The sequence below is a fragment of the Sorex araneus genome, chromosome X (genome assembly GCF_027595985.1).
Source record: "Sorex araneus isolate mSorAra2 chromosome X, mSorAra2.pri, whole genome shotgun sequence".
NCBI lineage: Eukaryota > Metazoa > Chordata > Mammalia > Eulipotyphla > Soricidae > Sorex > Sorex araneus.
Genome location: NC_073313.1, coordinates 344,821,942 through 344,848,783, shown reverse-complemented (window position 1 = coordinate 344,848,783; position 26,842 = coordinate 344,821,942). Strand labels below are relative to the sequence as shown.

Here is a 26,842-nt window from a genome sequence, read left to right as displayed (position 1 = left end):
GGACACAGGAACCTGCTGTATTAACATGGGACACAGGAGCCTGCTGCATTAACACGGGACACAGTAGCCTGCTGCATTAACGTGGAACACAGTAACCTGCTGTATTAACAAGGACACAATAGCCTGCTGCATGAACAGGGGGCAAAGGAGCCTGCTACATTAATGTGAACACAGTAATCTGCTGCATTAAAATGGACAGTAACCTGCTACATTAACACAGAACATAGGAGCCTGCCACATTAACATGGGACACAGGAGCCTGCTGCATTAACATGGATACAGAAGCCTGCTGCATGAACAGGGAGCACAGGAATCTGCTGCATTAACACGAACGCAGTAACCTGCTGCATTAACACGGAACACAGGAGCCTGCCCCATTAACATGGGACACAGGAGCCTGCTGCATTAACATGGACACAGTAGCCTGCTGCATGAACAGGGAGCACAGGAGCCTGCTGCATGAACACGGAAATACAGGAGACTGCAGTAACCCCTATATTAAAATGGGACACAGGAGCCTACTGCATTAACACGGGACACAGGCATGCCTGGAACCATGAGCAAACAGCAAATGGGAAAGAATCACAAGCTCCCATGCTTTACTAAGGGCTCAGTCTCACTCAGATCACTGAATGCTTCCCACTGTTTGAAGGTAATCAGGGGGTCTTGGCACCATGGTGGTGCTCGTGAGGTGCAGTGCCTATATACATCAAAGTAATAAGCTATTGTAAGCATGCGACCGAAACTATAGCAATTAAAAGAAAATCATGGCACAGAGCAACTACTGTAGTTGGCCAGTGCTTACTGAGGAGTTATTCCCTTGGAACATGTATTGTGACAACCTCTATCCTGTGTCACTATCAATCTTTTTCTGTTTTGCTTTTGGGCCACACTCAAAATAATGAACACTAAAGGTCAGGAATGGGCTTTTGTTCAGTCTTTTATTTTTTCAGTTTGGGGGTTGGGGTGGGGAGCATACCCAGTGATGCTCAGGGTTTACTCCTGGCACTATGCTCAGAAATCACTCCTGGAACTTGGGGGGCTATATGGGATGCTAGGGATGAAACTTGGGTTGGCCGAGTGCAAGTCAAGTGCCCAACCTGCTGTGTCATCATTTATTATTTATTTATTTATTTATTTTGCTTTTTGGGTCACACCTGGCGATGCACAAGGGTCACTCCTGGCTCTGCACTCAGGAATTACCCCTGGCGGTGCTCAGGGGACCATATGGGATGCTGGGAATCAAACCCGGGTCGGCCGCATGCAAGGCAAACGCCCTACCCGCTGTTGTGTCATCATTTATGACCCAGTATACCATTTAGCCAAAGTCGGGTGTCTGCATTACTATAGGGATGATGACCACAGAGTGAAACCAGTGCTAGTGAGTTACTGAATGCAGTTAGTGTGAAACTTCTGGTATTCTTGTTTCTTTGGTTGGTTCTGGGGCTACACCCAGTGCTGCTCAGGGCTCACTCCGGCTCTGTTCTAAGGAATCACTCCTGAGCAGTGTTCAAGGGACCATATGTGGTGGCAGAGATCAAACCTGGGTCAGCCACATGTAGGGCAAGTGTCTTACCTGCTGTATTATCTCTCTGGCCCCTGGTGATAAACCTGAAGTAACACAGATGCTAATTTCACAGGACTATGAGAATCCACTCTAATTTCATTTGTCCTTAAAATTATAAAGAATTTTTTTGAAAAGATTGGGAGAATTTGACAAGGTAGCTGAAAATGCATTAGAAACTCAGACAAGTTGGATGCAGTATAGTCAATAAGATTCACAGTCCCTGGAGAAATATATTAACCACAATAAATTGATTTTCTGTCAAGACTATTGCTTGTGACATAAAAATCAATGGTGATCAATGGCCACTTAATATATTTACTGTCCACTGTCAAGTTCCCCAAGGATTTCAAAACACTCCCTAACTAGCAAGTATGGACTTCGGAGAAAGCCTTTGGTCCTATTTTATGGAGTCCCAAATCACCCCGGAGGAGTGAGGTGCTTACTTCTTAATAGGCAACAGTTTCTATACCCTCCACATTATTCAAAGAAGATGCTTCAAGCCCCTGCTAGCTTTCATCAAATATTTTATGTATTATCATGGAAACAAAGGATCTTTTCACTTTCCTCATTTCTTTTTTGGGGCCAAGAATTGAGCCCAGGGCGTCACACATGCAAGGTGTATGCTCTACCTCTAAGCTACTCTCTTAGGCCATAAAGGGTTTTTTGTTTGTTTGTTTTCTTAATTTTTTAGGACAAAAATAAAAACCAGTATCTTTCTGAAAGGGCCCCAAGGGGCAGAGTGCAAAGTTCACTGGAGGCCTAAGCCAAGTAGGTCTTGTCAGAAAGCAGCCCGTGATGCAGGGAGAAGGGAGAAGGCATGCTTTGCCATCTGGGTGGGGACTGGCCTGTCTTAGGAACGCTGTGAACCAATCCTACACCCATGCCAAAGCTCCTGCTCTGTGTGTCTCTTCACTCTGTGCATTTAAGGATAAGGTTTTATAAGCTATGTCCTACAATATTAGTAGCTGAGGAGGAGAAATGATCAGTTTCTAGATGTCCAAGTCCACTTGACAACATTACGCCCAAGCGGCAAATTACACGAGAATGGAGTGGTGGTGTAAAAACTTCGTACACCAAAAGCTCCAATGTCATCACTAATGTAAACCACGTTATCTCTCTATATATAACAGAATGTACAATATATATTAAAACCAAATTAAACCTTAGCTTTCAGCTCATTTATTCCTATTTCTTAAATCAAGGATCTGGAAATTACCAGCAGTTCAGATGTTCCTAACACATCTAATGTCAGGGACTGCATCCTGGAGTAGTGAACGCCCAGCTCTCGGTGGATTCCAGAACACTCAATGCAAGTCAGGATGCCCAGATTGGTAGAAAGCCAGGTTGGATCTGCCAAAGAAAATAGAAAACATTGGAACTCACAGGAAGTAGAGGTCCAGGGCCAGAATTTTTCTCTTGCAGAGCTAAAGAAATACGATGTACATGATCCTTGACACAGATGGAGCCCTCATTCATCCCTAATTATCAATTTCCGCACAACCCACACACATGCACATATTTAGTTTTCTCTTCCCATGCATCTACCCCCCTTCATGCCATGTGTATAATATTATGTAAGACACAGCGACCCCTAGTGGCCATAAATCTCCCCAGGGTTGTCCTGAATACAGACCACCCCTTCAAACATTTGAGCAGAAGGGGAGCTACAGAAAAATGAGCCCTTGCTTAAGTTGTGTATCACAATGGGAACAGTCCTGAAACATGCCAGTCTGTCTGTTCACAAGGATGCTAAAAGAACTGACAGAGAACACATACTGTGTGCTGATGTTCTGTGCTTGGTGCCATAAGAGTAAGCCAGAGCTCCTGTTTCACTAGGGGCACCCCAGAGGGGGGTGGGCGGGAGCCCTCCCCGCCCCAAGGGACCCAGCCCCAGCAGCTGAAAATCTCCAGAACCCAACTGCCACCACGCTGAAGGCCCTCCCAACATGCTCGGGCTGAGCCTCACGTACGAGTGAACATATTCCTGGACCGCGTGGCCACGAGACAACATAAGACACTCCCTACCCATTCTCCTTAAGTACCACACCACATCTGACGGGGTTCAAATAGTAGGCAACAAATCATAGAGGGATATATACATGTATATATATGCACATATATACATATATATTTTCAGATATATATACAAAGCTCACATCACTCAACCTTTAACATTAGTGATATCCTAAAGAAGGTATGAATGGCCCCTGCCAAAAATAGAACAATCTTCACACTGTTTCCTCTATGGATACATTTTTGTAGTATTTTCAGCGGTTTTTTATAACAGACAATACAAAATACATTATTTCAGTTGTGCTTTCGGACTTGGGATGCAAACATCCCAAATTTGGTGGTGGGAAGGTGCAATGGTGATGGGATTGGTGTTTGAATATTAAATATCATCAAATATTGTGAACCACCTTATAAAATAAAAAAAATTAAAAAAAAAAGAGTAAGCCAGAGCTCACCATATGAAATTATAGATACTTTCTAGAATACCTTTATTTGTTCCATAAGAGTCTTTAGGAGGCAGACCGGGTTCTGGAGGTGCGACAATGCTCATAAATCCAAAGGATGTTGACCCAGGAGCGTGCTGAGTCAAACTCCCCCTTTATCTGAACTCAAGTCCCCATATGCACCACCAGTGCTCAGGGGATATGTCCCTTTCAGTGTCCAGGGATCACTTCCAACAGTGCTCAGGGAACTGTGTGATGCTGGGGACTGAACCTGGGGCTCCCACCTACAAAGCATGAGTCTTTCGGGCCACCTCCTTGGCCCTTGGTGCTTGCTCTCAGTGCACAATTACACTGTATCATGTACTTGGCATTCATTTGTCAAGTATTTCCCTAAGATCTACTATGCGCTCACCAAGTTTTAAAATCACCATGTTTCTTGGCATGGGTGAGGGGCGTGATCCAAAGCAGAGCTCAGCGAGCCTGGGGCCACTGCTGGTGACACTTGGCTGGAAGGTCAATGTGTGGCCTGGTAATGTGGTGCTGTTCAGGCCAGCAGTGTCAGGGCTGAGGCAACACTCAGAGGGCTCAAGGGTTACACCTGGTGATGCCAGGATTCTAATTCAGGTTCCGTTGTATAACACACAGACACAGACACAGACATACACAGACACACAGACACACAGACACACAGACACACACACACACACACACACACACACTCATGACTGCTGAGCTGCTGCCTTAGTCCCTTAGCATTTAAAAATGTATAGTTTCAATTTCTTATAAGGGTACACACATGTATACTCATTTGCATACCTATATTTTCTTATTTGTTTGCTTAATTTTGGACCATCCCAAGTTCTGTTCAGGGCTTACTATTGGCTCTGAGTTCACGGATCACTTCTAGCAGTGTTCAGGGGACCCTATGGGGTGCTGGGGATTGAACCTGGATACGCAAGGCAAGTGCCCTACCCACTGTACTACCTCTCTGGCCCCCATTGTGAAGGCATTTTAAAAGTCCAAGTACAGTCTGAGCTTACCTTTTTTTGTTTGCTTGTCTTCCCTTTTGTAGCACCAGGGATCAAACCCAAGGACTCATACACGTGAAGTATGTGCCCAGCACTAGACAAATTCCTACTTTGGTTCTGTCTTGTCTTCCCCTTTTGAAAATTAATTTTAATTTTCGGGCCACACCTGGAAGTGGTCAGCGGTCACTCCTGGTGGTGCTGGGGAGTGGGGGTGGCATGCAGTGTTAGGGATCCAACCCGGGGCTCCAGCATGCAAAGCCTACGCTGGCCCTCTGAGTGAATTCTCTAACCCTGGCTTATCAAGAAAAAGCACGACTCACTAACCACTCCCTGTCTAATCTGCCAAAAAGATTTATTTTCATGGTCAAAACCTGTGAGGCAACCCTTCTACCTGCCCAAGAAAACAGTCTCCAGGGCGGCAGGTACCACACATCATCTGTCAACTGACCACCTCATTGCTGTTGTGTTTTAAATCAAATTAGAGGTATGAAGAGGTAATGACCACTCTAGGCCACAATTTTCTTACTTCACAAATGTTCAGAGAAAAGGATTTGTCAAGTTACCTTCAACCTCCCTACATCATTCCATTAAAAAAAAAAAAATAGGGCGGGGGGGGGGGGGTTCTAGGAATCAAACCCAGGGCCTTATTTACTTAAGACATGTACTCACTCTACCACCATGCTACATAACTGGCGCTCACAGGAGAATAAGTCAACTACTTAAACTTTTAAATGCCAGTTGTTACAATCTAGAATCACACTCTATGCCCATTGAAATGGAGCTTTTACTAAACTTCATCAGAATGCAAAACCGTGGGGGGATAAAACTGTTTGCTTTGTATGCCTCAGGCCCTGGTTTACACATATATCTCATTTCACATGCCTGGAAAGGGCCTGCAAGCATTTTTTTTTTTTTTGACTTCTTCAGTTTTAGGGCCACCCCTGGTGGTGTTCAGGGCTGTTCCTGGCTTTGTTGTCAGGGATCCTCCTGGCTGTGCTTAAGGGATCCTAGGTGGTATCAGGGATCAACTCTGGGTTGGTCGCGTGCAAGGCAAGCATCCCAGCTGCCCTGCTGTCTCTCTGGTTCCTGACAACGATCCTAACCCGTCTTTACACTTCTTAGTCAGGAAATTGGCATCTAACCAATCCAGCAGCACTTCCAGGGGCCAGAGAGAGCAGCTTAAAGGTGAGAGCAGCCGCAAAGTTCTGCGAAGCTAGGCAGAGAGGGCAGAGGGGTGGAGTGGGAGCTGCCCCTCAGAGCCGACGTGACCAGACCCTGCTGGGGTCACCTTTGCCCACTGCTTTCATTTCTCAAAGACCATTTAAACCAGAGCAATTCTGTTGGGCAACCATGCGAGGGTCCGTTTTGGAGGTGCTAGAGGCTGACACCTAGCGCACACTCCCCCTTGCTGGCCCAGGGTTCAGGGAGCACAGGCTGAGCCACACTGAGCTTCCTGTTTGAAATGAAAGGGGTCCTGATGCAGCTCGAAAGGCATTCAAGTGTTCCGTGGTGGGGTGCCTGGGTCACCTGGGGCCCCGCAGTCGCAACACACGTCGTTGCCCGTCATCCTCTGCACTTCTGAGATGATCTCCTTGGTCAGCTCCTGGACGATGTTGTTCTCTCCGGTGTTGTCGTCCCCTTTGAACGCATTGTTCAGGGCTTCTTCCTTGCTGTTCTGCAGCACAGACATCCATCTAGGACAGCGACAGCGCCTCAGTGAAGGGCCCAGAACCGCTAAGTTCCTGCCCCAACCTCCTCCCTCCCGGAGAACTCACATTTGACACTCCTGCTCGTCCTCTGCTTGAAAGTGGTACGTTCTGTCATCTGCAGTGCAAGGGGAGTCCCATCAGTTGGGAGCGCGGGGAGAAACGTGGACACAAGTCCCCAAGAAAGGATCTTACAGTGCGCCTCAGAACAACCAACTCTGCTAGGAAATTAACGACTGGCATAAATCAAGCCCTCCCTCCCATCCTTCACAGGCCTGACCCTGCCGGTGACTGTGGCTTGAACGAGAAATAAATGAGTCTGCCCTGTCTCTCCCTTCAAATCTAAAGATATGCTGCTTCCAAAAACAATGACCAGTTGATGGAAATTATCACTAACCTTTCAAATGTTTTATTTATTTTGGGGACTTCCCAAGAAGAGCTCAAGGGGCCTGGGGCGACTTCCTGTGATACTCAGATGGGCTTAGTGGTGCTGGAGCCACAGGGGCAGTACTGGGGGCGGGAGGGGAGGGAGAGGGGTTTGTGGTGCTGGGGATAGAACTCGGGGTCTGCACAGCTGAAGCAAGCAGCCCTGAACCCCTATGATATCTCCTTGGCCCCCCAAAACCTTAATTGTGGGGTTTACCAAGCAGCTCTTGGGGGTTCTGGTGGGCGCGACTGGTTATTCCTGGACAAACTGGACTGGTGGTTCAATGTGGGGGCCCAGGGGTGTGGCATGCTCAGGCCACCTCCGTAGAGCTGGGGAGCTCGAGACCTGCACCCTGTGATACCCTATGGTGCCAGAGATCCAATCGGCGTCAGGCATGTACAAGGCAGGGATGCCTTAACCTCTGCACTCTCTCTCCCACCCCCAAAGCTTTGTTGGCAAAACCTGCTGTAGAGTTGGTGTCTCAAAGGAATGACGAAGATCTCTTAAAAGTCTTTTCTAAAATGAGTACCTAGAAATATGTTCTAGTCTTGGAAAAAGATGAGTCTGAACAATTCTAATAGCAACATGTGACGGAGTGTTCTAACACACACACAAGACAGCAAGAGGAACCCTCGGAGACACCGACTCTTCTGCTCACACAGGGCAGCTTTGGGCTGACTGCAGTGCATGGGAGAGGGTAGGGGTGCAGGGGAGAGGGGCAGGCTTGGGGGAGAAGGACAGGACTGTGCAGGCAAGGGGAAGGGATGCGGCGGAGAGAGAGAGGGGAAGAGAGCACAGGAAAGGGAAGGGGGCAGGGGAGAGGGGAAGGGTGAGGGGCAGGGGTGCGTGGGAGAGAGGACGGGGTGTGCGCGTGTTGCACAGAGACAGCATCTCTCCTGTGCTGTTCTGGCCAGAACTAAGTCCCACAGAGAAAAAGCAACAGAGGACTTAAGTTGAGGGACCTTTGAAACCCAGAGGGGATCAGTGGTTTTTTGAAACAAAAGTATAGTGTCAAGAGCAGGAGAGATCTGGAAATACTGAGTCTAGAGGAGAGAAAATATAACCACAAGGTGGGCCCAGCGAGAGAACCCTGGCGCAGACTGAGGACATTTGTGGGAAGCCTGAGAAATCTGAACAAGACTCAACAGCACTGCCTCAATGCTCATTTCCTGTTGGTTCTTAAATAAATAAAAAAAAAATTAAATGAATACACTGTGACTAACAAAGTTATCCACAGTCGGGTTTCAGGCATACTGTGCTCCAGAGCATCTCCCACCACCGATGCTGAGTCCCCCCAGCAGTGAGCGCCCTGGTTCTGAGGCTGCTCAGATGGACAGGAATATGGACCACATACGACAACTGCACTGGGGTGCTAAAGGCAGGAGCAGGCTGCGAGACCGACACTGCCTGTGATCGGTCCAAAAACAAACTTAAAACACATTTTTTTTTTAAACGGGACAGGGAAGGAGATTTCGCTTCACCAGAAGGGAAGAAGCAGAGCAGAGCCGCCTATCAGCCCCCAGGAGGGTGCTCCCCGGCTGCTCGGAACGACTCCTGACCCTCCAACAGCATCCAACGGGCGTCTTAAGAAGCACCTCAGACTCGGGAGTGCAGGGGCAAAAAGACAGCCCCCCTAGTCTCCAAGTCCTGAATCTAGAGTTTGTCCCTAGGGAAGAGAAAGACTGCTGGTGCTTAAGCCCCTCACGCCTGCTTTCTGAAAGGGGGAGCCGGCCCCCTGCCCTCCCCCCTACAAGCTACAAGTCTGCCAAGGACAAAGGGCCTGTCTTATGTTTCTTTATGATTTTTCTTCAGGACTCCCCCCTTCCCCCTTAGGGGAGGTGAGGAAGCCCTCCCCACAATAGCTGGCTCAGCAGGGATCCTTTTGTGAATGCCACAAAGGAGGAAAGCTCACAGGGGCCTGAGGAACCAGCAGGGTTGGGGACTTGAAGCCAGTTGGGAAACAAAGGCCAGGCTGAGGACGCCTCACTTCAGCTGACAGGGCCCAGCCGGAAGGCTGTAACAGAAGCCCCTGTGTTACAGTCCCAGAAGGGGCGGTGGGGCAGGGGCTGATCTCCTGGCTCACAGAGGGGACAGCCGGGGCCTAGGGGCGCAGGACGGGAGTCAGCCCCCAACTCTGAGGTGACGACCAGGGAGACGGAGAGAAACTTGGCTCCCTGGGGAAAACCGGCTCCTCACGAGGTGCTGCCTGACAGGAGGCGGCTACCCGGACCCAAGGATGAGCACTCCAGCCGGTTTCTCTAGGGCTAGGCTGTCTCCTGGGAAACTTACGAGAAATGAGGTCGAAACACTTCTTCTCCTCGGGGTTGGTCTTCACTTGGCAGGTTAAAAGGTTGAGCTTTGCGGGAGGGCGGTTCGCCTGTTTGAAAACGAACATCAGTTGAGCACGGATGGGGTTGGGAGAGGAAAGCACAGAGCTCCTCTCCTCATTCCGGCCCAGCCCGCTCAGACTGCCCTCCCGCTGGCACACGGGGAGGGCGAGGGCAGCCCCCCAGAGCGGGTCCCTGAGTCTCAGAGCCAGAGGGGGCCAAGCCGCGCCACACAGACACCTCCCTCTCTGATCGTGTGCACTTGATCTTCTACGTGAAATCACGGGCTACTCTGCATTCGCTGTGGACACTAACAGAGTCGCCGGGATTGGAATGCTCAGAGGCGTCCGGCCCTGAAGTCCAGCTGAACGCAGTGGCGCTGCGCCGGGGAGCTGGACACCCGCCCAGCTTCTGGTGACAGAACTCTGAGTGTAAACACACCCAGGGGAAGGATGGCACCGCACAGAAAGGCTGGAGAAATAATTTTTTGTACTAGCCAAGGTGCTGACAATAGCTTTGTAAACCTCAATGCTTAATCTGTCACTTAACAATCTGTCACTTAATCCAGTCACCCAAAATCCACCCATTTGAATAAATATCCTGATCTGTTACACACAGTAACAAATTACAACACACTCTAGTCTAAGATATGTCCAAGGGTTATTTTATTGCCACTTCAAAAACTCACAATTAGTCCGAGAGCAAAGGACAGTGGATCAAGACAATTTCAGGGGGGAAGATGCTTCAATTCTATCAGCTCCCAGCCCAATTCATTAAGCCTTTTATCCGTCCCTCCAACGTATTAGGCCTTCAAAAGGAAGTCTATGGTTTTCTTTTTTGCAGGATGAAAGAGCATTTAAAATATTTTAGGTTGTATCAAAACTAGTGGACATGGCTTCCAACTCAACAGAGTCCTTGGCAGTGGGCACAGCTAGGAATTTGGCATAGACGATACCCAATTAGAGTTATTTTGTCCCAAGGATCACTCCTTTGCAGTGCCAAAAAGCACAATCAGCCTTGGCTAAGGGGGCGAGCACCGACGTGGGCTTTCTCTGAGTTCAGCCGGCTGTAAGAGTAGACACTACACTTTCATACTGCCAGGCTGCCAACCTCCTGGGAAGAAACTGCTCTTCCCAACAGTGCGAATGCACCCTATGCCGCTCCAGCTTAAAGATCAGATTCCTAGCCAAGGGCCAGAGACTGCTCTGAGAGTCCCGTTTACTTGGTCTGGTCTTTGACGAACCCTCCCCGTTTCCCTGCCAGAAGATGCTGGCTAACGAGGCAAGCTACTCAGAGAGGCACCGAGAAACAAAACCAGGTCGCAAGCAGCTTTGATCTTCCTTGCAGAGATGAAATCATACCACCTGGTTGGGAGAGAGGAGGAGGTGGGAGAAAGAGGAGAGGGAGAATGAGAGAGCAAGGGAAGAGAGGGGGGAGAGAGAGGGAGGAGGGAGGGGGAGGGGGAGATTTCTGCTCTCCAGGCCCTGAACCTGATTCTTCTCCTGGAAAGGATGAGGGCAGCCCCCACCTGCCACGGGGCTGGGCTGGAGGAGAGTCAGTGGCTGTTCCAGCTGCTCAGGGTCAAGCGGTTACACACAGGACGAAGAATCGGGAGAGCAGAGACTCTACCCTCCCCCGCCCCGCCCCTCAACACACAAAGCACTCATTGAATGTGCAAGTTGTGTGATGAGCTGAGCTGTCAACATGCTAGTGAAGTTCGTTATCACTGTGCATTCTGCCAAAAACTGGAACAACTCGGCGACATTAAAAACAACCACTACCAAAAGAATAAATAAAAAATAAAAACCACACAGCTAAGCCTCCGTGCCTTCCAGAGACAGCGCAAGCAATGGAAGTGCTGCGAACCAGACTTGATCCTGTCAGCAAAGGATTACTAGGCTCATTTTCTTCTCTGCCATGGAGGAAGCCCGAGGCCATGGGGCATGTGGAAGCCTTTAACGACGCAAGCACACCAAGTGACTCAAACCTGGAAGCGAGCACGAACTGAAACTCAGTCATGTTTTCTGAAATGCCCTATAGAGAGGCAGTAAACCTGAATTCAAAACAGACAACAGTATGGAAAGTGATCTGAAAGTTTCCCACAGATATTTAGGGAAGTGAGCTATCATGGGACACAACCTCACGATGGCTTTTTTGAGGTCACACCCAGCGATTCTCAGGGCTTACTCCTGGCTCAGGGATCACTCCTGGTGAGGCTCAGGGAACCGTATGGTATGTTGGGGACCATATCAAGTTGGCCGTGTGCGAGGCAAGCGTCCTGCCCACTGTATTATTGCTCCAACCACCTTCCCCCCACCCCTCCCGTCCAGTGGTCTAACATTCTTAATTTTTAAGAGGAATGGTGATTAAATACATTAAATACAGTTGCTTCCCTCAACTGGCAGTACTCACACCCAGGCACACATCTAGATATCTCTAGATTAAAAGAAATAACACTGAGAGCCACACAACGTGGCGGTCACAAACAAGGCCAGGTGTCCCCAGAGACCCCTACAAGCAGGTAAGTGATATTTGCTAACTGCATTTCTCCCTTTTCAGGCAGAGTCACTCTGTGCACTGGGCCTTCCTTCTTGGGTTCAACCCTTGTCCCCTTATGTTATTTCCATACTCGTAGGTACCTAGAAGAACTGTTTCTCCAGAACCTCCTCAGGGCAAGGAAATCTGGAAGGTCTGGGAAACCTATCTATGCTCCCGGCCAGCACTGCCTTCACCCACGACGACTGGTAGACTGACAGAGGCAGAGAAGGGCAAGATGCAGACTCAGGATTATGGCCACCCCATCGACCAAGGGGCTGAGCCTACGACAAGCACCCAGCCCTGTGCCTCTTGACAGAGGAGAGAAACACAAGCCACTAGCAACAAAACAGCAATTAACTCAGCCATGACACGCCTCTGGGTGACAGGGCTTTCACCAGATGCTGCCACAGACCAGCTGAGTGGCTCTCCTGGGAACAGTACAACAGTGTAAAGGGATGAGTTTGTAACTGACTCTACAAAACCTAGATCAGTAAGACCTTATATTGAGGTCGACTTGCAACAGGCTCAACATACAGGGCATACTTTTCCCAACCCGGCTTCATACATAAGTGGTAGAAAAAGGATGGACTCGCTGTAGGTTGCAGTGACTTAGATATCTATAAGCGGATGATTGAAATCTCTCTCTCCTCTTGGCTTTACTTCCTAGTATCTGAACCATTCATGTATTTCCCCATTAATGGAAAAGCAGAAAAATCTTCCCAAGTTAGATAGCTAGACTTCCAGAGGCAGAAATAACTGGAGTGTGGTTTGTTGGGTTTCTCCGCTTATCTATCTGTTTCTGGAAGTCACAGGCTCTACACACCTCCTCTCACCAAGAATCTGTGACTCTGTGAGGTAGAGAAAGAGAGAAAGGCTCTTTCAGGATAGAAAAAACATAGAAATACTGCAGGTGAACCAGATCAGGAAGATACCCCAGCCAGCTCTCCTCCACAAGGAAACCCTTTCAAAGGCACCCTTCTACCGGCCACAGCACACAAGACCTGAGTCCCACTCTCTCCCCCAGGACAGCAGGGCTCAGGAATTAGAGTACTTACGGTACCATGGGAAATGGTCAAAAAGCCGTTTTTAACCGAGCATTTCCTTTTCTGCCACACTTTTCGGATCCTTGCAGATAAATGGGGAGGAGGGGGGAGATTAGAAATTTTGACACAGGAAATATCAGATATCCACGTACACTCTAGCACCCCTGATTCACGTACCCGTCACTTTTCTTGTAGAGGTTCCCGTTTCGCTCAGTTCCATGTTCCTTGTTCCCCTGAGGCTGATGTAAGCTATACGCTGTACTCTGGCGAATTTGTGAATCCTGGAAACAGTTAAGAGATGGCTCTTATTCCTGTACAGATCGGATTTTTTTAAAAAAGAGAAAGTTGTACACAAAGGAAACCTACCCCCTTAAAATACCTCAAAAGAGTAATTTCCCCTTCACACACATCTAAAGGAAGACATAAACTTGTATAAAAAGTCCAGACACCACTGAAGAGGCTGAAGGAAATATCTAAAAATAGCATTTCCAAAATGGCCATGAGAATGAAGCAGTAGGAAGATATAAGGTTTGACTTAATTATGAGCCACTATAAATATTTGATAATGTCAAGAAACTTCTGCTGCCAAAGCACCCATGGGGCAGGAAAGTGGCCTGAGGTATTCGAAGAAGCAGGGCTTTCAAACAAAAAAGAAAAAAGGAAAAAACGTAGCCCAAAATGTTCTTTTTCTTTAGACACGTTAGTATACTCTCAGTTCCCTCCCCAGAAATTAGGAAAGCAATATCCCAGTAGGAGAGAAAAGTGGGGAGACACACATAATCTTATGTGGGACTATCTGGTATATACTAGGTATCGAATTATAGTTTTTTGGTGGAGGGGAGTGGGTGGGGGATGCTTAGGTCATACTCAGCAGTACTCAGGGCTTACTCCTGGCTCTGCACTTATGCCAGATCATGCCCAGCAGGTCTTGGAATACCATATGCAGTGCTGGGGATTGGACCCGGGTCCGCATGCCAGGCAAGTGCCCTGCCAGCTGCACTAATGCTCTGGTTCCCCAGAAGGTGAGAACTGACAGAGAACAGGGGAGGGTACGCAAAGCAGACGGGATGGCTGACAAACGTATAGAGGAAGGTGATGGCTGTGCCATCTTCCAGGGAAATAAGGACAAATCGTGCGGCTAAGACAAAAGTAGGCCAACTGGAAGGAGGAACAGACAGTCTAGAGTACGAATTTAGAATTCATCTGAAAAAAATAAGATACTTGACGGTTTTAAATATTTTTTAAGCAGAAAATATTTTTGAATAAGTCCTATTTATCTATCATGGTTTTTGTTTTTTGCTTTAAATTTTAGATAGCACAAAAATGAAAACACTTCCTAATCCAAGGTCATTGCTTCTTAGAGTTCTTTAGTTTTAGTTCTTATGGGTAGATCCTACTAAGTGAAGTTTGACTTGAGTTAATTTTCATTTTAATTTTTGACTATGGCATGAGAGGTAGGGGGTTCAAATTCATTCTTCTGTTTTGGCTATTGAGCTGTCCCAACACCATTTATTGACTATTAAGCTTTCCTCTTTGGATTGTCCTGGCACACTTGCTGAAAGTCAAGTCTGGCCAAAATATAATAGTTTATTTCTGGATTCTCAACTTTATTCCATTGATTGATAAGTATCCTTAGGCCAGTGCCACTCTGTCCTGACTATTACTGTTTTGTGGTTAAGTTTTGAAATCAGGAAGTATGAGTCTTCCAATTTTGTTCTTCTTTTTCAAGATGGTTTTGCCTATTCTGGTTCCCTTGCATTTCCATACGAAGTTTAAAAAAGCTTGATTTCTGCAAGAAGGCAGCTGAGACTTTGGGTAGGGATTTTACTGAATTTGCCTTTCAATTTGAAGAGTACTGCCACCTTAACAATATGAAGTCTTTTATTCTTCCAACCCACAGCACAGACTGTCTGATGCACAGTCTTCTTTCAGCCTCTGTAGTCAATATGGGAAACCCCTTTTAAAGACCCCACTCAGTATCTGAGTAGTCCATAATGTGCTTAGGCATTCCATCACTGGGCTGACAATAGCACCTGAGCCTGAACAAGCAGTTCACAAAATAGAAGGAATGGCCTCCTTTTCCTCAGGGAGTTCATGATGCATTCATGCCTCTGGGACAACTAGGGCAAAGCTCATTCATTTGGTGATGGGGAACGGAGCCATGTTTCCTCAAAGGGGCAGCACAGACACACTGAAAATTTAGAGCAAACCCAGCCTTACACATGCTAGAAATAAATGCAGTCGGGGGAAATGGAGAAATAGTGCTCACCTATCCGAATTCCTCTGAAAGATTAAAAATAAACCTGTCAAAAAACTAAATTGCACCACCAATCAGTAGATACAATCAAATGTATCTACTGATTTTGAGAGAGTGGGGGAAAAAAATCCTTTTTGCACAAAGTGGTGAAATCATGTGACAATACTGTTAAAAATGTTCATGCGAGGGGCTAGAGTGATAGCACAGCGGGTAGGGCGTTTGTCTTGCACTTGGCCTACCTGGGTTCTATTCCCAGCATCTCATATGGTCCCCTGAGCACCGCCAGGAGTAATTCCTGAGTGCATGAGCCAGGAGTAACCTCTGTGCATCGCCGGGTGTGACCCAAAAAGCAAAAAACAAAGTATTCATGCGAAACATGCTAATCGGAACTCCTTGCAGTTCTCATGAGGAGAATAAAGGACATTCCTTTCTTCAACAGAATCACACCCTATGCCAGAATTTATGAATATCACTTTCTTTTCCTTTTTTTTTGACCAGACATTTCTTGAACCAATTAAAATGTGGAGGTGAGTTTGAAGCAAAGCAACCACGTTAAATTTAATATTTGTCAAAGAGGAATGCAACCTGTTTAACAAAATTAAACTTGTCTTACAAATAACTATTTCAGTGTCTTCAACATAGACTGCCCAGTGGCCAAATGAAAACAGCTTCTTCACTTACTTATATGGATTTTCTATAACATCTAATCCAGTGAAGTTGGTCCCTTCATATAACTAAGATTTCTATTTCATTGAATATAATAATGGGGGAAAAGAGCCTTTCTATCTGGGGAGAAGAATCATCTAACATACACACACAGAGGCAAATGGCTGGGGTGGGTCCATGCTGCCGGATTTCCTCAGACTCTCAGAGGTATTCTGTACTTCTGAAGAGACCCCAGAATGGCAAGAACAATCTAACACCCCAGAGCACCTGGCAATGTGGAAGCCCATAGGTTAAGGGGGCATTCCCTGGCCCTTCAGAAATCCATCATATATTCTATCAAAACCCACATCTCTTCTATCGTCTGATATCCAGGAAAGTTCTCAGTCACCACGCACCATGCATGTTTTTTCTTATGAAAGATTCAAAAGACTTATTTCCTAAATGGCAAATAATTAGATAGTTCAAATAACCTATTTATGTTGTATTATTTTAGCAAGTCTTTTTTCCCTTTTCAATTGAAAAAACATGATTTATAATAATATTGTTAATGGTAATTACAATAGTTATAATGTTGGTAATTATAATAATATCATTAATGGTATTATTAATGGTAATCTCAGTAAAATTATCATTGAAATGCTACCATTTATAGATCTTTGTACATTTACACTTAGTAAGTGTGACAGTCCTTGGGGACTTTGTGGTGTACAGATTCCCTTCCTAGAATTATGGAAACTGGTCTCAATTTAGAAATTTTAATTTTTGTATTTTTTTTTGTATTTGTATTTTGTATTTTAGTATTTTTTTTTGTATTTGGACTGGAGTGATAGAACAGAGGGTAAGGTGTTTGCCTTGCACGTGGCTGACCCAGGTTCAATTCCTTCATCCCTCTTGGAGAGCCTGCCAAGCTACCGAGAATATTCTGCCTGTGCGGCAAAACCTGATAAGCTACCCGTGGCTTATTTGGCATGCCAAAAACAGTAACAACAAGTCTCACAATGGAGACATTACTAGTGCCTGATCCAGCAAATCAATGAAAAATGGAAGGATGGTGCTACAGTGCTATTGTTAATGGTAGGGTTTCACGCATACAATGTTCAATATCCCACCCTTCACTACCATCTGTGATCTTAAGTTTTGGGTATCTTTATTAAGAGTTAGCCATTGTGGAGTTCATGCATAATTCAATCAGCTTAATCAATGTCTGAACAAATAACAGTACTCCTACATTATTAAAAAAATTTGAAATAAGGGGCTGGAGTGATAGCACAGCGGGTATGGTGTTTGCCTTGCATGCGGCTGACCCGGGTTCAAATCCCAGCATCCCATATGGTCCACTGAGCACCGCCAGGGGAGATTCCTGAGTGCATGAGCCAGGAATGACCCCTGTGCATTCCTGAGTGCATGAGCCAGGAGTGACCCCTGTGTGACCCAGAAAGCAAAAAAAAAAAAAAAAAAAGAAATTAAAAAGTAAAGTATATATTAAAAAAAGAGTTAGCCATTGGGGCCTGTCAAGACACAAAGCTGTGAGAGACTTAATAATTTAAATTCTTCTCATTGTTGCTGTTGTTCTGGAGCCCTACCTGACAGGCTTATTACTGGCTCTGAGCTTAAGGGTCACTCCTGGTGGGCTCGGGGGACCATATGAGATGCTGAGGATTGAACCAAGGTTGGCTGCTTGCAAGGCAAGTACCTTGCCCACTGTACTATGCTCTGGCCCCATAATCTGAAATCCTAAGAGGATATTATATTATTACACACAGATTTATTTTTATCAGACATATTTCTGAGCTGTCTAAAAGTAGAACATCATAAAAAATTTACTTTCTCTGCCCACCTCTCAGAAAGTCTATATTCAGACAATTTCACATTAAACATTTGCTAAGGAGTCACCTCTGAATGCTTAAAATTTCTCAGTTCAGGGAGTGACATGATATCCAACTCACTCATCTTCCAAGGGAATGAATAGCTTGTCTAGTCACAAGCACACAATCAGGTTTTAAAAACTGTGCCAATCTAAACAACAACTTAAGATTATTTTCAAATATCATTGCCAATGTACTCTCCTTTACTTTGAAGTAACTTTTAAAAGGACTCTATTTGTTGTTAAATAATACAGTTACATAATTATTGAAAATAAAGGCTTGCAATGGAATAGATGAGGGGTTGACAATGAGGGACCAGCTAAATATCTACAACAGCTGCTAACAGACCTTAAGAAGGACACTGTGAGCAACACAATAGTAGTTGGAGACTTCAACACTGCCCTATCACCTCTGGACAGATCAAGAAGATTAAAACTCACCAAGGAAATACTGACTTTGAAGGAAGAAATAGAAGAGAGAGGGCTAATAGATCTACACAGGGCTTTATATCCTCCCAAAAAGGAATACACATTCTTTTCCAGTGCACATGGAACATTTTCCAGAATAGACCATGCGCCGGGCCACACAACACAACTTAACACAATCAACAAGAAAGACATTGTACCAGCTATCTTTTCAGACCATGATGCACTGAAGATAGAAGTTAATCATGGACAGATGCAGAAAACCAAATCAAACACCTGGATGTTGAACAATGAGTGGGTCAGGAAGGAAATCAAGGAAGAAATCAAAAGGTACCTGGAAACAAATGAGAATGAAGACACGAGTTACCAGAACCTGTGGGACGCAGCTAACGCTGTATTAAGGGGAAAATTTATAGCTCTGCAAGCCTATCTAAGGAAGGAAGGGCCCACATAAATAACTTGACTTCACAGCTCAAGACCTTAGAAAAGAACCAACAAAAGGAGCCCAAACCAGGCAGAAGGAAAGGGATAATAAAACTTAGAGCAGAAATTAACGACATGGAAACCCAAAAGACAATCCAAAGATCAATTAAACCAAGAGCTGGTTCTTCAAGAAAATAAACAAGATTGATAAACCACTAGCAAGACTCACAAAGAAAGAGAGAGAGAACCCTTATAAGCCAATTCAGAAATGAAAACGGGGATATCACAAAAGAAATCAAAGAAACTCAAAAGACCATCAGAGACTACTTTGAAAATCTGTATGCCATGAAACAAGAGAACCTAGAAGAAATGGATAAATTCCTGGATTCCTATAATCTCCCAAGGCGGAACCAAGAAGACCTGGAGTACCTGAATAGTCCTATTAATATCAAGGAAATTGACACTGTAATCAAAAGTCTTCCTAAAAACAAAAGCCCAGACCCAGATGGATTCACTAGTGAATTCTTCCAAACATTTAAAGAGGACCTATTGCCAGTTCTTCTCAAGCTTTTCCAGGAAATTGAAGTAACAGACACCCTCCCAAACAGTTTCTATGAGGCTCATATCTCCCTAATACCAAAAGCAAACAAAGACACCACAAAAAAGAAAACTACAGGCCAATATCCCTGATGAACACTGATGCAAAGATTCTCAACAAAATATTAGCAAATAGAATTCAACAACTCATCAAAAAGATCATACACCACGACCAAGTGGGATTCATCCTGGGGATGTAAGGATGGTTTAACATCTGGAAATCAATCAACATAATTCATCATATCAACAAAAGAAAAGATAACAATCATATAATCATATCAATTGATGCAGAGAAAGCATTTGACAAGATCCAGCACCCGTTTATGATAATAACTCTCGCCAAAATGGGTATAGAAGGGACATTCCTCAATATAATCAAAGCCATTTATCACAAGCCTACGGCAAGCATCATCCTCAATGGGTAAAAACTAAGAGGCTTGCCTCTAAGAACAGGGACGAGACAAGGATGCCCACTCTCTCCACTTCTGTCCAATATAGTACTGGAAATACTTGCAATAGTGATTAGGCAAGAAAAAGATATTAAGGGCATTCAGGTAGGAAAGGAAGAAATCAAGTTCTCACTATTTGCAGATGATATGATACTATACTTAGAGAACCCTAAAACCTCTACCAAGAAACTCCTAGAAACAGACTCATATAGTAAAGTTGCAGGCTATAAAATCAATACCCAAAAGTCCATGGCTTTCCTATATGCAAATAATGAGAGAGAAGAAAGCGACATGATAAAAGCAATCCCGTTCACAATTGTGCCTTAAAAAAATCAATGTCATTCTCAGCAATGGAAAACAAATTATCAAATGCTTCCTTTTCAGCAGGTCCGACTTTGGGGGGGGGGGGGGAATCTCCAAACAATAATAGTGATTTTTGTTGAAATACTGAATGTAATCAAAGTAAAGTGAAAGTAAAGTGAAATTTATCAGTTACACAGGCGGGGTAGGGGGCTGGGGAGGAGGTATACTGTGATTCTTTGATGGTGGAATATGTGCACTGGTGAAGGGATGGGTGTTCGAGCATTGTATAACTGAGACTTAAACCTGAAAGCTTTGTAACTTTCCACATGGTGATTCAATAAAAGAATAAATTAAAAAAAAATAGATGAGGGGTTGAATCTTGGCACCAGCACTGCTAATGAGCTACAGCCATTCACTCATCCTTTTTCAGTCTAGAGGGATATGATGAGGCCTGATGCTTCCTGCAAGTCTGTGGTAAGGGTTACTGGCCGCACTGACATATGTTAGCGGAAGGCAGCAAAGCGAGGCAACCTGAAAGTATTCTGAAAATGAAGAGCAGAACGCTGCCAGAGAGTGAGGGATCAAGTGGAGAAGTGCTGATGAGGGCATGGAAATAGGAAGTGGGGCGGGCCCAGAGAAACCCCAAAGCCTGGTTCAGGAGATAAATTCTTGTTTTAGAAAAGTGAAATCTGATTGGAAGCATCAATAATGAAAGACAAGGATTAAATGCCTTCATAAGAAAGTCAAGAATCTAATGCACCAATAAATGAAGCTTCAATTTCAACAAAACTCAGCGAATTTGTTAATATTCACTCGAAGAATTTGAGAGTATTTCTGTTGAAGTTTGCTTTAATACATTTCCTAGCTGATTTTTTTCTCCCCTAAGTAACTGAAGGGATGGGACTATTAACTTTATTCTGCTTCCCTCCCTAACCCAGGCAGCCCATGTCACATCTCCATGCCTCTATTATGTGAAGGGGAGAGTAAACGTGAGAGACCATACAGCTTAGTAGCTTTATTAAACAATGTAAGAGTTTATACCTCATGTGTGGGCAACAGAGTCTCTTGCTCGCACGCCTGGCTGTCTTCCCCAGGGCCCCTCAGAGGGGATGGGCTCCAGCTTCCCTCCCCACACCGAGCAGAGCTCCCGGCGGCCGATATCTTTAGCCTGCTTCTCCCTTTTGGAGAAACTGACAGTCTTCTGAGAGTTTCCTGCCCATATGGGACAGCATTGCAAGCTTCCCATGGTGTATTCATATGCAAAATCCAGTGACAAGCTGGGTCTCATTCCCATGACCCTGAAGAGCCCCCAGTGCAACATCGTTGGGAGGGCCAAGTCCAGATGGACTTCTAAGATCTCAGGGAAAGGATGAAATGAGATGTTGCTGGGCCCGCCCGAGAAATCGGTGATTAACAGGCTATCGTGATCCTGATCGTGATACTTCATGATGTAGTCAGAAACACATACAGTTTTCTTTATGAGAAGTATGGGTAACCCAGTGGTTCTCAAAGAATAAATTCTCTGCCAACCAGTTAACATCAGCATCACTCAGGAGCTTGTTAGACTTGCAAATTCTTGGGCCTTATCCCAGACGTACTGAATCAGGTACAAGGTCTGGCCCAGGAGTGAGGGGACCAACTGGGGTATGAGCTCCTTAGTCAGAGCAGAGTGGAGACCTGAAGCTGGAGTTGAGGTCAAGAACACTGGGTGCCAGATGACAGGAGAAAGGGGGTGGGTTGAGTGGAGAAGAGACAATATACTGTCCTTGACTATTCAACCAAGAAGTGGGGGACTTTATGTTGATGTTGTTCACTACTGTCAGATTCTAGAAGATCAATAGTTGCTAGATGATGAACTCAAATCTTGTTTATGAAGAAAACTTGTTGGGTGCTTTATAGAAACGATGCCTTAGCTCTCCACGTAACTCTGAGGTAGGCAATGCCATTCCCTATTCCTATTTGATAGATGAAAGGCCCACCATGTGGAGAAGTCAAGTAATTTATTATACTCTGGGAGGAAGTGGAAGAGCCCATTTTGTTAAGTAGTGAGGACTGAGCTCTTCTGCTCTTGTCCACCCAGGCAAGCTTTCTGTCTGAGCAGCCGCTGACCTCCAATCTGCAGGTGCAGAGCTTCTACTAAGTCAGAACTATCTTCCAAATCCTTGCTCTGGGAATGCATCCTCCCAGCGTGCAGTGGAGCGATGCTATGGGCCTGAATCCATTAGCGCTCCCATCACACTCTCCCTTAATTACTTGTCTGTTCCTCTCAGTGAGTCCTAAGTGGTAAGAACTGTATTTATCTCATTCTGGTTTGGGCAGTGCCTGACTGTAGTAACTGCAGAGATTAAAAAAAAAAAAAAGTGGCTGAACGTGTCCAGCAATGACGGACCAAGACCAAGTCTCCTACTGAAGCAGAAATGATACCCAGTGCCAGGACTCCAAGGAGCTAGTGGGGAGAGATGGGGATTTAAACATCTGGCTGGAGGGTTCTGGCTAAAGCCCAATTTGGGCATGATAAGATAAGGAACAGACTAGAAAAGTTATGACTGCCACTAGGACCTCTATTCTCTTCACAACACGTGCAATTCAACCACATCCTACAAGACAGAACACTTGAATGAGAGGGGTGTGGGGGGGGGAGGGAGGAGCTGAGAAAGCACACTTGATACCTTTAAAGAACAAAGAGCTATATGGGTTCAGCATTTAGATCTACCCAGACCACATCCCTGAGCCCAAATCCTCTTCCGCCTCGACAGCACAAGGTTCAACATCAGACAGCAGGGAGTCCGATTATCAACAGACGTTTGGCGGGGGATGGCCAGGTCAACAGCCACATATGTACTGGCGGGACTCACTGGGGTGGACCTAACTGGGATGAGGAGAGCAGATGGGAGGTCTGACGGGGAGAGAGCTTGTGCAGTCTTGAAGAGGTTCAAGGTTCAACTTTGCAGAAGAATCTTCCAAGTATCAAAACTGAAATGCACATGCAGGTGTTCACTGCATAGTTAACCAACTTTTATAGATATCCGAAGATTTTTCCAGAATAAAACAATGGAAAAATCAAACAGTAGCATTCTCTACATAGAGAGTAGATACATTAAGAACAAAAGGAGGGGCCGGAGCAATAGCATAGCGGGTAGGGTGTTTGCCTTGCACGCGGCCAACCTGGGTTCGATCCCCGGCATCCCATATGGTCCCCCAGGCACCACCAGGAGTAATTCCTGAGTGCAAAGCCAAGAATAACCCCTGAGCATCGCTGGGTGTGACCCAAAAAGAAAAAAAAAAGAACAAAAGGAAAATGTCAGTGGTTTGTATTAATGTATTTATTTTTGTATTATTTTGTGTTATTTATTATTTTTATATTGGGTATATATTATTTATTTTAAAATTTATGCTATATTTTTAGTTACTTATGTTTGTATTTATGACTCAAATTATAATGGCACAATGACAAAGAGAAGCTGCCAAAGCCATATTTGAGATTTACAAGAAGGGTATCGGTAAGTGGTTCCTATGTCCCATTAACACAGTTTCCTTGGGGCACATTACCTAAGCTTAGAAAGTTAGAATATTTATAGCATCATCACTTCCTTGAACAAAAACAATCAGAACCTTCAGTTTTCTTTTTTAGAAGGGTGGATGGGTGTCTAGGGTCATACCCAGAGGTGGGGCCATTCCTGGCCCTGTGCTTAGCAGTGTCCCTGGTGGTGCTCAGGGAACCATACAAGATGCTGGTAATCAAACTGGGGTCAGTCACATGCACTCTGCAATGTCTCCGTGGCTTCTCGTTTTCTAGATCCTAACAATTCAAAAAGGGAATGGAAGCCTACACACATAATATTGAGTATTAAATTCTCCTAACTGAAACACAAGGTAAAGCCTCATTAAAAAAAAAAATGTGGTCTTCGGGGTTGAAAAGGTAACTCAATGGGCTGGCTCGTAAGCTCTGCATGCAGGGGGCCTGGTTTTGATCCCTCGCTTGTCCCCTCGAGCCCTACCAGGTGCAGCCCCAAAGCAAACAACAAAAAAGTGACATTTACCTCGCACATGCTTGCTGATTATTACTTGCAACTGTTCTCTGAGTATACGATTTATGGAATGCAGGCATCAAAAAGAATTCAGGGTGTGATATACAGAAAATACAGAACAATCACAATCAAGAGACTGGCAAGTTTGCTCTCTGCACAAAACTCAAAAGAGCTGTAAGGAAGGTTCATCCCACTATTCCGTGCAATGTGGAGCAGGGGGATTGGTCAACAAAGAGACACACAAACCATGAAAGACTTCTGGTCTGTGCCTGTACATTTGTTATGCTTTTTTGCAAGGCTATAAATATCCAGCCTTCTGACAACAGCCAATTTTCCAAACTTCCTAATTCCGCACAGCCAAAGCAAACATGTCCCTTGCTCTCTGAGGAGGCTACTGAAATCGAGCATCTGCTTTCCTTCACGATAAATATGAGCTCCCCCTCGTGAGTTTGATCCTCCCTCAGGGACAAAAGCTGTGCACAGCCATTCCCACCAAAAAGCATGGACAGCTGGCTGCCTCGATGAGTCTGCTCCGACTCCTAGCACTACCTCTTCTCCTTATGAGCAGGCTGCTGTTTTCCTCTCCACATTCCATAATTCCCACCCCGCCCCCAAGTCCCTCTTTAAGCCTATATTTCATGTTCAACAAGACTAAAGCTCTAGGGCCTCTATTCTCCCCATGGGAAGAAGTCATCAGGCCGTGGGTAGTTTCTAGCATGAGCAGGTATTCGGTGTGCCAGTCTCTCCCTTCGCTGACCCAGGCTTAGCAACAGCAGACTCAATGAGCACTGATGACCAGGAAGGACATGCCCATAGGGACGGCAGCTTGGGGCACTGACAGATTCAGTCGCAGAGACAGCATTCATGCATGTGAAGTCACAATTGACAGCCCAAAGGAAAACGTTGTGACGAGATATGTCTTTCGGACAGAATATATACTAGGAACTTGGGTCACTCACTGGGTTAGGGTGAGCAGAGGCATCTCTAGGGGGTCGGGCTAAGGTGGAGCCAGAAAGGATGGAGGTCAGCTATGGGGTGGAGGGGGTGGGAGAGAGCAGAGTCATTTTCAGAGAAGTGACAGCAAGAATGTCAAGGAAAACTTGGAAAAATTTCACTAATTTTTGTGCATTCAAATTCTTTAGCTTTTAACAAAAATCTAATGTTATACTAAAAGAGGCAGGATTAAAATTTAAAGTGCTATCAGACATTAATACATACATGGGAAAAACATGCAAAATGGTCCAATTTATTAAAATTCTGAACTACTTACTCTCCTAGACTTCGGTCACAAAAGGGAGTGCATTTGGGAGAAAAACAGTCATTCAGTTATAGCACAGGAACTTAAAATTAAGAATACCAAACCCAATGGTCCAAACCCAATGGTGAACCTCATGTTTTGCTAAGTAGGTCAACAGTTATTTCTCAAAAAATCAACTTTATGTATTTAGGCATTCTTTTGGGGCAAGGAAGTGAATTTATGTCATATACGCATTACAGTACTTGCACTACAGTGAGAAAAGAAAACCAATGGCACAAATACCAAGAATCTACATGATATCACTATCCTCTATACATCACAAAGCCAAAATGTTTTATATAAAGTCACTGAAGGCCATACTTATAAGCAAATACTTTTCACATGAAATAGGGCTATTTTAAAATGGTTTTGAATGGTTTCCTTTATATAACTAGAATTAAAAGATAAACAATGGTTTTAGTTTTGCTTGACACAGTTCCAGAGTGAATTGTAAACACCCATAAGATCTGGATTTCATGTTCCTGGGTCCCCAAACTCGTAGCAATCTTTCTAAATTAAATCCTCTCACCTCTTTCTGTTCAACCTGCAATGCTGATTTCAGAATATCCCGAAGCTGTATCAGCTGCCTTCTTTCTTCATCCTGGGCCTGTTTGATCTTTAAAGACAAAAGAAAGTCAGGTTTTCATCCTCTATCATACAATTGCTCCCTATAATTGAGATTTTTATGGTATAAAAGTATAGTGGGAAGGAAGGAGGGAAAGAGGGAAGGAGAGAGGAAAAGAGAGAGGGTAGGAGAGAGAGATACAGAGAGGAGAGAGAGAGAGATACAGAGAGGAGAGAGAGAGAGAGATACAGAGAGGAGAGAGAGAGATACAGAGAGAGAGAGAGAGAGAGAGAGAGAGAGAGAGAGAGAGAGAGAGAGAGAGAGAGAGAGGAGAGGATGAGAGAATCCAGGCCACTGATTTCTGCGGGGCACAGCACACAGAGAAGCAGTCCAATGGGAGTGTTTATTGCACGAAAGCCATTTCAATATGCGTGTAAGAGGAAATGACTTACTGTGTGAAGATCCGTTGAAAGAGTTTCAATGGAAGGTTTGAGGCTTTCAACTGCTTTCAGTCCATCCTGGAAAAAACTAGGAGAGCAAAACAGAATAAACACATTGCACTTCACAAAACAGAAAAAAATTCTGTTACATGGAATATAAAACTTCTTTTATGTAATTAAATGAATCGTTCTGCAATTTCTGGGAGAAAATATTGGTTGAACTGAACCTTAAAATATTAGGCCAACCAGGAATAGAATGATACTATGGGAAGTGACTAGAAAAGGAAATGCAATAAGCCTAAGAATTAGTAATTTGTCTTAAGTTGTAGCTTATTTACAGAAACTGGGCTCTACTGAAAAATGACAAGGAAAACTTTGGTTCAGAAGTATAAGAACTTAGGGTCAAAAAAGCATGAAGCATAAACAACTGAAAGA

General features: G+C 45.0%; 1 protein-coding gene across 4 annotated transcripts in view; it reads right to left on the bottom strand.

Annotated features, from left to right (window-relative positions):
* ASAP2 (ArfGAP with SH3 domain, ankyrin repeat and PH domain 2) overlaps window positions 1-26,842 on the bottom strand; it is a 178,908-nt gene that overhangs the window by 35,786 nt on the left and 116,280 nt on the right. For all 4 annotated transcript variants that reach the window (XM_055119820.1, XM_055119819.1, XM_055119822.1 and 1 more), the window contains exons 8-15: window positions 26,420-26,495; window positions 25,932-26,018; window positions 13,270-13,373; window positions 13,105-13,174; window positions 9,474-9,561; window positions 6,827-6,875; window positions 6,579-6,745; window positions 2,784-2,917 (exon numbers count right to left, since the gene is read on the bottom strand). In XM_055119820.1, coding sequence (XP_054975795.1) covers window positions 2,784-2,917; window positions 6,579-6,745; window positions 6,827-6,875; window positions 9,474-9,561; window positions 13,105-13,174; window positions 13,270-13,373; window positions 25,932-26,018; window positions 26,420-26,495 — 775 coding nt within the window. The remainder of the gene's footprint in view (window positions 1-2,783; window positions 2,918-6,578; window positions 6,746-6,826; window positions 6,876-9,473; window positions 9,562-13,104; window positions 13,175-13,269; window positions 13,374-25,931; window positions 26,019-26,419; window positions 26,496-26,842) is intronic.